We start from the raw sequence: 12122 nt of genomic DNA, 5'->3' as shown, positions 1-12122 counted from the left end.
AGCATGTATAACAACAGCGCAATTAATCGAAACCACATTTATAACAAAATTGCCAGAATAATCAATGTTTCGGTGAACGGAACTCATTTTCAGTCCGTTTTGTGCAAACAAAAATCAATTACAGCGTCTAATGGTGAAATGTCAATTTTTTCAGAATTCTTTGTAGCACAACCAGTCGAAACAAGCCCTCATTCGTTGCTTGTGAAACATTTTTTTGTATACGAGTATATACATATTGGGTTATTCAGATCAACAATGTTCACCTAAAAACGCCAGATCACGCAGTGCATCGTTTCAGTACATAATACATCGTACATCGTTGCAGCACACAGTACACTTTATTTAACCTTGTTGGGAGCATATCGTGCGCAGCAAATTGTGCTCGTTATATCGAGCGGAATGGTTATGTGGTCACTCTTGCGCACACTTTTATGCGTCAGCAGCATCCAGAATCATCTAAACGTCCACCGCTCTCCACTTCGGAATGTGCTCGCTAATCTTCAGTAGCGCCCACATTCTTTTCCGGTTTTATGACGAGCAGTCACTGGGTTAATGTGTCAACATTACGCGTCCTCAATCACCTCTGGCTTTCTTATCTCCGGTCTGGTTTTGTTTTGGCCAGGATTATGATTCATAACATTCCGAACCGATCTGCTTTTTAACTGGTCGAAGGAAAGATACGGCACGTTTTACAAATACCTGCGTGAACAGCTCTGTTTTGCAAATACGCATCACGGCATCAGGCATACAGGTCATGAAAACAACAGTCTACTACGCACATACACTTAATACGTATATATAAGCGTCCAAATGAGCAATTAAAAATTAATGTATATCAGACTATTAGGTAATTTATCTACCTGCGTTAATTACAATTACAGTTTACACTCGCTAATTACTGCATACTGTACCATATCGGCTAACAACGGTAAACTTTCCAGTTTAATTCAGCGCCACAAAATGAACTGACACTTAATTAGCAACTGATCTGCTTAATTAATTAATTTTTGACAAAGGCGAAACCTTCTTTGCGAAAAATATCACAGCACGTTCTTTAGAAGAGCGGTACAAAACATTCTGATCCATCGCGCTAATTGCTTCCCTTTTATACGTGCAAATAGCAATGCACTACGTAGCTTCTCTGTAGAAAATTTAAAGCGACAATTATGTTCTATGAAAAGTATGAGGTTCTTTCAGTCAAAATTCTCGAAGTATCATTTCCTGTTATTTCTTATTCCTTATCTCTTCGCTGTTCTCCGAGTCGCCGTTGCCGTTCATCCAAATCGTCTTACGATAAATGCATTGTACCGACGATGCGTGACTAGTAAGCGCAGCATTCAAACATCGCTCGCATAAGTCAGTCGGTATCTGTGGTTATTGGTTATTGCTTATCTCTTTGGACTTCGAACCAAAAAAATTGTTAAAGCAATACCAGGCTGGGAATGATAAAGCTGGATATGCTTGAGGTCTGCTATTAATGTGTCAACATTTGTGTACCGTACCGACACACTTCCCTTACGTGGTGTCTAGCGCTGTCTAGCTATGCGCACAGTATGAGGCAAACGTAGCGTAATGGCGCAGTCAGTAGATTGTGTTCGCACGTAAAAAAAACCATACGATAGACTTACGTTATACGATAGGCTCGTTCACGTCATCACGGCGTACCCTTATCGGATCGTTTGACGATAGGAATAACGGTAAGTCGTGATCCTATCGTTATGCTTTCGTGGGCGTAACGTATGTCCTTGCGAAACTGCAGCCGCCTTAGCTGGCATATACTTCGATAAACCGTCCGCTCGATCTTGCGAATCCCAGAATTCTGATTGGTTGTTTATACATTCATGTATTTCGCTGTGTAAACAAAGAAGAAATAGGATTTTTGTGAAAAACTCTAATGAGTTCTTTTTAAACCAAAACTTTTCCCACATCCTGTGGATTTATTTGGCGCCCGAATGCGAAACGATTTGAAGTCGGATGTTTGAGACGGATTTGTAGATTGGTTCTGACTTTGAAGTTATCGCGATGGATGCAGTTACAGGAGAAACTAATCAAGATATCCCTAATGTGCGCCCACTGAAGTGTCGGTTCAATGCAACCTCTGACCTGGCTCTCCTTGATTTGACCAAACACTACAATCCCTACGTTGGCTGATAACAGGACCGCTGCCTGGAAAGACATCGTGCGATCGCTCAACGAGACCAAGGCAAAAATTAAGAGAAAATCAGTTGACTAAAACTGCATGCATTTAGATTTTAGCCGTGCAATGCTACGTGCCACTACAACTATCGTTTTGCAGATTTTCCCAAAACCTCTCACAGACAGAGCCGTCAAGGAGCGGTTTGCAAATTTGGTGGCTTGGTTTAAAGCCCAGGATTTGCGGAATAAAAGCCGGAGTGGTAGTGAAGAGCAGTACGGGCGGATGGAGTCCCTTCTGACTGAAATGTGTGAAATTATTAAAGATTCCGAAGAAACAGAAGCGGAAAAAAAGCGCGCTGCCACTGAAGCCCAGAATGAGCGGCAAAAAATCGCGAAACTCATGAAGACAGCGGGCGAGCACGGGCGAAACATTCCGACAGACGAAGATGGCCACTTAAAACTGGCAACTAGTAAGTACACAGTACGAAATAACTAAACCCTACCCGTTACGTTAAAATATTAATCTACAGTAATATTTATTTGAAATAAATTATTAGGTTCCGCACTTCGTTCTTTCGACCAGTTTATTTGCTTATATTTTATTAGCCTTTCCTGTTACAAATTTTTTTTTACAAAAACTTCAGTTCTCAGTACACTTCTGAGTCTACGGCTGCTATCCATCGCAATTACTTCCTGAATTATTTTAGAGTTTTCCTAAAGGATTTTACAACGTTGTGAGTGATTTCTTTTATACCTTACCAGATGCCGCATGTTCATCAGGCGGTCTAGATAAGATTAAGTAGATGAAAGAAACGGGTTGCGATGAACAGGACTGGGAAGATGAAATCCGGTCTCGCGAAGCTGGGAAGAATTTACTTTTGAAAAAAAGAAAATTCTCGCCTCGCAAGTTTAAGCTTGGTGGATCTCCAAAGAAGTTAGCGGAGAAAAAGATCCGCAAGTCGCGCTTGAATGCTGCTCGTTCTCAACACGCGGAATCCGATGAGAAATGGCACGATTATTTTAGAGACTCGGACGCCAAAAAACGAGTTTGAAAAGACTAAAGCTGCAGAAGAATTAGCGGTTAAAACAAAGTTGAATGACGACGCAAAGGAGATTCGGTTAAAAGGACTAGAAGGGGAGAAACTGCGTCTGCAAGTTGAACTGAAGAAATTAGAAATCGAAAAATCCCTGGAAAAAATTTTGGGATGCAATTACGCTGTGTGGTAAAAATCTGCTGAACTATTACTAATGAGTGCTCATAGAAATTACTAACCGTTGTAACAAGTACTCAAACTTTATTCTCCCAAATATTCTTTCAGAAGTGGTGGCTCTAGATTAAAGTACTGACTGGCTTGATTAGGATACAAGCAATTTCTGCAGTTCGTCAGTAAAACAGCAACTCTAAAAATCTTATTAACTGGTTTTGCAAAAATTTTCATCTCTTTCCTGTAATCTACGAAAGCAAAATTCCTTGACAACTTCTTTGGAGCCCCATTCCACTGACTCTTTTACTGTTGACATGGCTTCATTCAGGGCGTATTTTAAGGGGTTGGTCGCTGTCTCTGTTTAAGAAAATGGTTTTATCAACAAATCTTTTCGGCCGTATCCTGAATCTCCATAAATATAATATCGCTGGTTAAATGGAGCTTGTTTTTCGCGGAAGTGTTGCAAAAAATTGCTTTCGGCAAACATCCTACTGTCGTGCATGGATCCTTCTTTCGCTCCGTAAAGGTTACCGATCATACCTGTTAAAAGTTTAAATAAATTATCTAAAGAATTTGTTTTTGCTCTGCTACATGCAATTTTATTGGAGAATATTATAAAGTTTGTTAACGCACCATTTGGAAACAGCACAGACTGCCATTTCGTACAGTGAAACCTTTTGTGGCCACTGTACATAATACGCTGGTGTCTTTTTGGGCGACATATTTCCCTTGCTTTCTCGTCAATGAATCCACTGACTCGCGAATAGACTCCGCCTTTTGCTGTGATAGCACGAGAGAACTCGTCAAAGTCTCCCTGCGTTAGCCAAGGCTGGTTAAGGGCAGAGAGCAACCGGGACCAGTGACAGTCAACCAATCGCAGCGTATGATAAAAAATTCGCGCCACAGACCCATGAGATCGTCCGAAAGTACTCCGAAGATCACACCATCGATTAGGATACGACATCCTTTTTAACAAAATACACAAGGCTTCTATACCAGTACATCTATCTCGTTCTACAGTACGAACGAGATCCGGGATGCGCAAAGCCATCCGTGGGCGATCTATATCATCCTTCCGGACTCGAAACATCCTCCAACAATCCAAATCCGAGAAGCGGACGAGATGAAACGGTTTTCGATCCAAGCCTCCTGCTTTTCACGGTAATACGCTTCATCCTGTCTTCTTTTAAGGAGTCTTGATGCGGTAAATTGTCTTCTGTCTATTCGTCCTGATCTCAATAAATGGGCAATAATAAAGAAACGCATTTTCACAGAAAGAAATTTGAACTCAAATGTTAAAAATGCTGCGACGTTGTGAGATCGGTGGTATGTATACTGTAGCGTATGATATGGACTCGTATCGTAGCACTTTAATGTTTATCGCAACTGAGCAGAGAACTGAATAAATGTAATGGGAAGAACCGTAACCAGAGAACAGGAGAAGCACAGAAAGTTGCTAGGACGAAGGGCAGAGAACAGAAATATAGAAAGTACAAGAAGGTCAAGAAACACGCGAATCTAGATACATCACAGACGTCTAAGATCTTCCCAAAAAATTAAAAATGGAGAACGGTAATCGTGCGTGGTATATCGTACGGTCCCAAACAGTTGCGAACACGCAACGTCTTCTCCGGTGCACTTCCGATACGGTCCGCACCGGACCATATATGGTTTACCGTCTAATGTGGCTGTACGGCGAACACAATCTAGTGGGTTCGTTCCGGAATAACTGCCCGTGTAAACTCCAGTAAAAGAGCAGATTAATCTGGGAAATCATTTTTTTGCGTTGCTTATTTTTGCACAGTGCCACGCATAAATAACATCTATCTTGATATGGGCACCTATCTCTACGACTCCTTGGCTTTCTTTCTACATGTAATGCTACTTAATTCGACCACCAAGAGAATCACAAAAATAAAGGTTTTTAAAAACAATCTTACAGGCCACATGTCATTATCGGCCTAACTGAACATTTTTAATGTAGAACAAGGTCACGGCCGATGATGGCTTTGTCACATGGCACACGAGATAGTACTCGTAATCCACTTTTGAAATCACGTTGCTGCAATAATTTATATATGCACAACTTAAACAGAAATGCGACCTTGAACTCCTAGGTGGCGTCCAGTCACTGGAGCGTGTCGTCCAGCTGCAGCATCACGCCTGCTTGATGCAGCCAGTTATGAGTAGGCGTGATGCGGTGGAGCTGCTTCTGCAGCGCTCCAGTGCGTAAATTCGTGTAGATTCTAGTGCTAGTAACACGGTATCATTCTGTGGCGGAAGACTTCCTTTGGAAGGAATACAGAAGAAGACTAAATTAAACAAACCTTCAAAAGCTTCTCGACCCTTTCTGTCTCTTTGTAATTCCAAAAGTGTTTTAAAAGTGGAAACGCGAGTGCGAACGATATTGAACAGCGGAGACATGCAGTAGTCACGTAAAAATTATGTAACGTGTTCGCTGACGGATTATTTACAACGATTTCTGGGCCCAAGTTTCGAACGTGGCGTATCAGAGGATTCAGAGCTGTATTAAAATCAACCTTTTTTACAAATAATGCTCTTATAACATTTTACAGTGCCCTTATAATTTCCTTGAGATGTGAAAAATAAGTGGAACATTCTACGACCAATTTTTATAAATGGAAAGCTTAGTAATCTAGCACAAATGTGAAAGCTAGCACGCCCACGCACTACGATGATCTTGTATTTTATGCGCAGTTAACGGCGATCATCAGTTAACCTACACCGCTACACGTATGTTGATTTCAAAGGTCAAATGCGAAATGTGGCCAATTATGTGTGATACATATGTAGAAGAGGAGATCATCGCAGTATAAAACAGAAAGGAAAAATATAAATGCTGCTATACAACTACAGATACGAGTACTTGCACACAGAATTTTCGTCTAATTTCAACATGCGTTTGAGGAAAAAAATTATCATATAGAAAAACTTATTCGTTATTAAACAGTCCATAACTTATTTTGATTTTGTTCTTGGAACGGTGCCTTCTAGTCTTTACATCAAGTATTACAGTTTATGCGAAATCAGTATTTTTTACGAACATGTAAATAAAGGTACCTATGATCCTATCTCTCCAGCCATTTTGGTATGGGAAAATGCGGTTCGGCAGACGCTGCTGGCTGGTCAGGAGGACGGCGCGCTCGCGGCTTTTATGGAACCTTTTTAGGGAGCCTAAGAACTAAAAGAAAATTTACGAAAAATTTTCCAAATAAAGAACCATCAGGTTGCAATTTTGCTTACCAACCACTTACCAATTTCCGTCAATTAGCAGCTTCAAGGCAAGCAGCACAGAAATACCAAATAGCAACGATATTCGGTATTTCTGTGCTGCTTGCCTTGAAGCTGAAAATTGACGGAATACGGTGTGAAAACCCTACGGCGATGTACAAATGTTTTAGAGAGAAAATAAATAAGCGTCATCGAATTTAGTGTACTGACTAGGTTTTCAGTCTTTGACTGTACCGGTTATGCTTAAGGAGAAAAAGGGAGTAGGAAACATTTGAGTAGGCTGCGGTTTTAATAGCCGTTGCGAAAACTGTCACCATCCATGACTATGGCGACAAGCCACTGTATTAAACAAGTCACTCATACTTATCATGTCATCACCGTAAAGAAGTTATTTGATTGGTTTTATAGGCCGTATCGTCTTTCTGTATGGATGGTACTGTATGGATGTCGACAAACGTATTCGGCTACTACCGAAAAGAAACTGCCGCTCCGCGAATTTATGGCCGAAACTCTCCACCTCCGACCGGCATCGACGTTAGTTGCGACTGGGCGCCAAAAATTTGGAAGTAGCCAAACTAAAGGAACTCTAAATGGACGTGCCGTCGATCTGCTATATAACAAAATAGTATATCGAGCGCTGTTAAACTAGATGATAAACAATGGTAATTGAACTGCATGCAATACGATTAATTACAGTACTTCACTTGGCACTATAAGACTTCAGGAGCCTAGACATCCCTGCAGGTAAAAACATACCATTTATTTTTCCTCTTAATTTTTCCCCTGTATTTACAAAAAAATTTACTATAATTAACAATTTACCATTAATTAAACGAAATGGCTGTGCGCCCCGACAATCGGGGCGCAAAGTAAAATGGCTGTGCGGCCCGATCGGGGCGCGAAGTAAACTGGCTGTGCGCCCGGTCAGGACGCGAAGTAATTTGGCTTACGCCCCGAATTTTATGTGGAAACGAAAACCGTCCAGGCCCCGAATTTAATGGGTTTGCAAAATACAGGTAAAACCAATTACAAAATTTACTGAAATCTTCTAATAAGGTACTAAAATAGTACACCGTTCATCTCTTCAAGATCATCTTTTAGCGGGCAGTTCAAAGAAACTCGCAAATTAGCAGCTTGTTCAGCCGAAAGCGTCATTTTCGGTGTTTCCGGTTTGGTGGTTTCGTGCGTAAATCGTCCACGTTTCTTTGGCGGTTTTGATACTATTTCAGTTTCGATTATTTGTTTCAGCCATTGTCGGAATTCTGTTTCCTCTTTATAATTCGATGTTTCAGGATTTCCTTTCAGCATGATATCAAGCGCAAACGCGCACGAGTAAACGGCACAGTTATTTGACGCGCTCGACTGTTTCGGAACCGGCGGCATCACGATATTAACATCTTCCTTATCGCCACACAGCGTCCATATTTGCAGAAGAACCCACGGACTGGGTGTCCATCCCAGCGAGTCATAGAGAGTTACGACACGTGTCTGTGGATCGATTTTGGCAGTCACGAAATGATTCGTCATGTTAAACAAAGGTTGCACGATAGTTTTTCCATTCAAGTAATCTTCTCTCACTGTTTGAATGACCTCGTAATCCGGCTGGCATCTCTGCACCCACAGAGGGCTGAGGAAGCCGGTAACAGACTTCACTGATGCAAGGCCAGCTCTAGCCAACGCCAGCTCTGTCCTCTTTCCTTTGATGAACAGCTGGTTTGTTCTCGCCATATATGCCTCCATATATGTTTCTAGATCCCGTAGAGTTTCAAACTGCATTTCTGGGCCTGGATCGATTGCGCAAATTTCCATGATTGAATAATTAGTATGCAAATTACAGTTTAAGCAATAATATTCATGTTGAGTTCCTCATTTATTGGATATTTTCGTATTTCTGTTCTGATCAACATGTCCTGTAGTTCATGCATTTATGTGCTTTCAAGGTCACCTGTCTCTCCGGAAACATTATAATACCCATTGCACAGTGTATTACGTGATAATTATTGGCGTAGAAAATTCGGGCGCAAATTCGAAAATTCGGGGCGCAAAGCCAATTTACTTCGCGTCCTGACCGGGCGCACAGCCAATTTACTTCGCGCCCCGATCGGGGCGCACAGCCGTTTTGCTTTGCGCCCCGGTTGTCGGGGCGCATAGCACTGACCTTAATTAAAACATGCAACCTTAGTTCGGCAAGCGGCTGTCGGGAAGAACATCGCTTTCATTAAAGCCTTTACACTACATTTTCCTTCAATAAAATGCGCGCTAATTGTGGAATATTTCCATACCTTTGCGAGTTAAGGTGAAATTTCCACAGTGCAGAATGTAGTTAGCAGGATACTAAAAACGTGCCATTAGAAAGTTCACGCTAAAGCGCGCGCACCATATGTAATCGAAGTAATCCGAAGCAGTGCGATTTTCTTAAAATTTATTTAGCTATTTTTGGTCTTTAATTTCATGCCTTATTAATTCTTGTTGGCCTCTTAATTTCACTTTTTTTTGTCTTCCTACAGTTAGCATTTAGTGTTGTAGTTTTCGTTGAAGTGCGGGAGAAAGTCTGCGATATGCACTCAACTTGGAGGTCTTCCACGGGCGGTTAAATGTGCGATTTCCAGTTTTTGCCTACTAGTAAGTTGCAAAATCGTACTCACTAGACAGAAGAAGTTTTTCATTAGCTGAACGCATCGCTGAACGCATAATAAGAGTGGAGCTGTAAATTAGCGCCTAGTGTCCACTTGTTAAGTTTTCACATAGCGCTACGCGCATCGCGCGTAGGGTTTGTTACGAAACACGTGAATAACTAATTAAAATTGTTTAATATCGATTTCGAAAAGCAGTTCTTAAGTTTTTGAATGAATTACCCTGCATATTGAATATACCCTGCTTATACCTTGCATCATGGACAAAAAAACTGTTTCTTTGATTTTGGTCTCAAACATTCTGTCTGATCAGCAGAAAGCTGAGTTTCTGTGCATCTGCAATGTGGAACGACCGCTTCGTGTTCTTCTTAACTTAGACCAGCTCTACGACGCAGATGTTTATGAATGGTTTCGATTTCGGAGGGAGCATTTAGAAAGACTATTGCAGGCATTGCAGATTACCGAAATAATCCGCCTCGAAAACGGATCCCGTTATGATGGTATGGAAGCCCTGTGTATTTTACTGCGACGTCTTGCATACCCTAGTCGCTACACGGACATCAAGCACATTTTTGGGAGATCAAAAGCTGAGTTATCGATGATTTTTACCTGGATGTGTGAATTTATCAACACGCTGTTTTGTCATCTATTAACTACACTGGACCTGTGTTGGCTTACACGAGCAGATATGGACGAATTCGCGGCCGCCGTGTACAGAAAGGGATGTCCTCTGGATGACGTCTGGGGCTTCATAGACGGTACATTCCGCCCAACTTGTCGTCCTGGTGAGGATCAGAGAACAGTATATAGCGGCCACTATCGTCTTCATGGCATCAAATTCCAGAGCATTATGGCCCCTATCGGCATTGTGGTAAATCTGGATGGGCCGTGGGCTGGACGTCGACACGATTCAGGCATACTAGCGGACAGTGGCCTGTTACGTGCGCTGGAAACAAAAATGGAGCAAATGGGAAACTTTTTCGCCTTTATGGAGACCGTGCTTATCCGATTTCGGCGCATCTCGAGGGTCCGTTTAAACCAGCAACAAATCAGATCGAGTACGATTTTAAAGAAGCCATGTCAGCGTGTCGTATCGCAGTTGAGTGGGGTTTCGGAGAAGTAGTCCAACAGTTTGCTTTTCTCGATTCCCGGAAAAATCTCAAAATATATTTGCAGCCAGTTGGACTTCTCTACACAGTTGGAACTTTACTACTGAATTGTCGTGTCTGTTTGGGGTACGGGAGAAAAGTTGCTGATTATTTTTGTGTAGTCCCACCGACCCTGGAAGTTTACCTAAACAACAACAGAGAATAGATTGCTGGTTTTCTGTGGAACTGTTTCTGTTGAGCAGCCATAAATCGATTTCGATGTTTCTGTCTCATCTTGGGAACTGTTAAAATAAACGTTCAGCGGGCCTATTCAAAATAAAATAACGGAATTACACAAATCAGATTTGGAAATAATTCCCAGTAGTTTTCTTGGTAAACAAATAGTACAACAGTTCTAAAGCCAACAAAAAATTGCCAAAACACAACTACGACTTAATCTTTGACTTTAGTATTAGCCACCGTCTTGAGATACTCGATTTCGAGAAAAACATCAAACGATGCTAAATTATTCTGAACGAGAATTTTTCCAGTAACTTGGCAAAAAGTTGTGCATTCATCGCTTGTACTTTTAACTCTTCGGAGCGATTGTCTTCCTTTTTGTTTTCAACTTCCAATTTCCCTTTTCGAATTTCGAGTTTCATAGTTTGTTCTGCAGCCAGCCGCTCTTCTCTCTTCTTTTCCAGTTCTAACGCTGACTCTTTTAATTGCAATTCTTTGTCTCGCATCGATTTCGAGTCTGACAGAAAATTCTGTAACATGCCGTTCCAGCTCATCCGTTCAAGCTTGGGAAATCGACCACTGTTTCCACTCTCGTCGTCCGGTGCGAAGGGACCGTATCCGTTCACACGAGCATCAAAATCATCTAGCAAAACACTGACATTATTTATCTACAATTTTATTATCTAGCAAAAAAACATCGAGTTCGACAGCATAAAGAAAAAGTATTAAATAACAATAAATAAAATATATATTAAATGCTTTGGTTTAAATAAAACTGATTTCGAAAACGATCCAGTAACATTTGCTATCTCTTACCGATCGGTTCGTCTGAGTTAGGTTCAGGAGCCTCCGACAGGCGCTTTCGTTTCTTCATGCTGTGTTTTGCTGCCACCTGGAACTGTAAGTCTTTACGCGCCTGCTTTTCCATCTCCTTCGTCTGCGGCTTCTGCGTGGATGGGCGTTTGGCAGCGACCGCCTCGAATTTGAGTGTCTCGCACAGCAGCTGTTCTTGCTCTTTAAACGTTCCAGGTTCTCCAGTGCGCCGTTTGTCGAGTCTGTTTGACTTGCGAAAATCTTCAATAAGTCTGAGGCTCGTACTGCACGCTGAGATATCTCCTTCAGCGGCTCAAACTCGATAAGACGCTGGTGCATCTTAAGCCACAATTCGTCAGCCTTTCCTGTGTGGTCCTTCACTGTGCACAAATACTGGCGCAGCAGCCTGATGTCTTCTGCAGATGTCCATCGATGTCGTGTCTGGGTTTTGTGTTTCGCGATTTCGACCTGCACAAGCGTTGGCTGGGAGGAAAAGCCATCTTCAAAGGACTGCGTACACGGTATATCGGATTTCATGACAACAAAATCACGAGTAAAATAATGATAAGCGAAGTCGTAAAATCTCAAAAAATTAAAATTATAATTTTAATATTTTCAGCAGTAACGCGCAGGCACAGCAACTGCTAAGTGCAAGTTGACGGTGGAAATCTGACGCTGCATTGATTAAGCAATCTAATGCAGTTTAAAATTTCCTATGCCCACAGGCAGAAATTCACGAGCGAACTCGATACGGT

General features: G+C 41.7%; 2 protein-coding genes and 1 pseudogene across 2 annotated transcripts; 1 reads left to right on the top strand and 2 right to left on the bottom strand.

The window, feature by feature from the left end:
• Positions 1-3702: 3702 nt before the first annotated feature.
• LOC129600826 (uncharacterized) lies at positions 3703-4305 on the bottom strand. The gene is made up of 2 exons (XM_055499437.1): positions 4206-4305; positions 3703-3881 (listed from the first exon to the last, which is right to left on the bottom strand). The coding sequence occupies exons 1-2, from the start codon at positions 4303-4305 to the stop codon at positions 3703-3705; spliced, it is 279 nt and encodes a 92-aa protein (XP_055355412.1).
• Positions 4306-9971: 5666 nt separating this feature from the next.
• Positions 9972-10540, top strand: LOC129600830 (uncharacterized; annotated as a pseudogene).
• A 92-nt stretch (positions 10541-10632) lies between these two features.
• On the bottom strand, positions 10633-11706 carry LOC129600825 (uncharacterized). Its single transcript, XM_055499436.1, has 4 exons — positions 11658-11706; positions 11371-11568; positions 10902-11197; positions 10633-10641 (listed from the first exon to the last, which is right to left on the bottom strand). Exons 1-4 carry the CDS (start codon positions 11704-11706, stop codon positions 10633-10635), a joined length of 552 nt encoding a protein of 183 aa, XP_055355411.1.
• Between the last annotated feature and the right edge of the window lie 416 nt (positions 11707-12122).

The sequence above is a fragment of the Paramacrobiotus metropolitanus genome, unplaced genomic scaffold (assembly GCF_019649055.1).
Source record: "Paramacrobiotus metropolitanus isolate TYO unplaced genomic scaffold, Prichtersi_v1.0 Parri_scaffold0000198, whole genome shotgun sequence".
NCBI classification, from domain to species: Eukaryota; Metazoa; Tardigrada; class Eutardigrada; order Parachela; family Macrobiotidae; genus Paramacrobiotus; species Paramacrobiotus metropolitanus.
Note: the sequence above shows the minus strand (reverse complement) of the source record. Positions and strands in the feature narration are given on the sequence as shown.

What these genes read in the sequence shown, in the direction of transcription:
- LOC129600825 (XM_055499436.1), bottom strand. Translation starts at nt 11,706, where the DNA reads ATGCACCAGCGTCTTATCGAGTTTGAGCCGCTGAAGGAGATATCTCAG. An exon ending in GCTGAAGGAGATATCTCAGC is followed by an intron (nt 11,569 to 11,657) that starts GTGCAGTACGAG and finishes GAACGTTTAAAG; the next exon opens with AGCAAGAACAGCTGCTGTGC. An exon ending in TAACTCAGACGAACCGATCG is followed by an intron (nt 11,198 to 11,370) that starts GTAAGAGATAGC and finishes GTGTTTTGCTAG; the next exon opens with ATGATTTTGATGCTCGTGTG.
- LOC129600826 (XM_055499437.1), bottom strand. Translation starts at nt 4,305, where the DNA reads ATGTCGTATCCTAATCGATGGTGTGATCTTCGGAGTACTTTCGGACGA. An exon ending in TACGCTGCGATTGGTTGACT is followed by an intron (nt 3,882 to 4,205) that starts GTCACTGGTCCC and finishes AACTTTTAACAG; the next exon opens with GTATGATCGGTAACCTTTAC.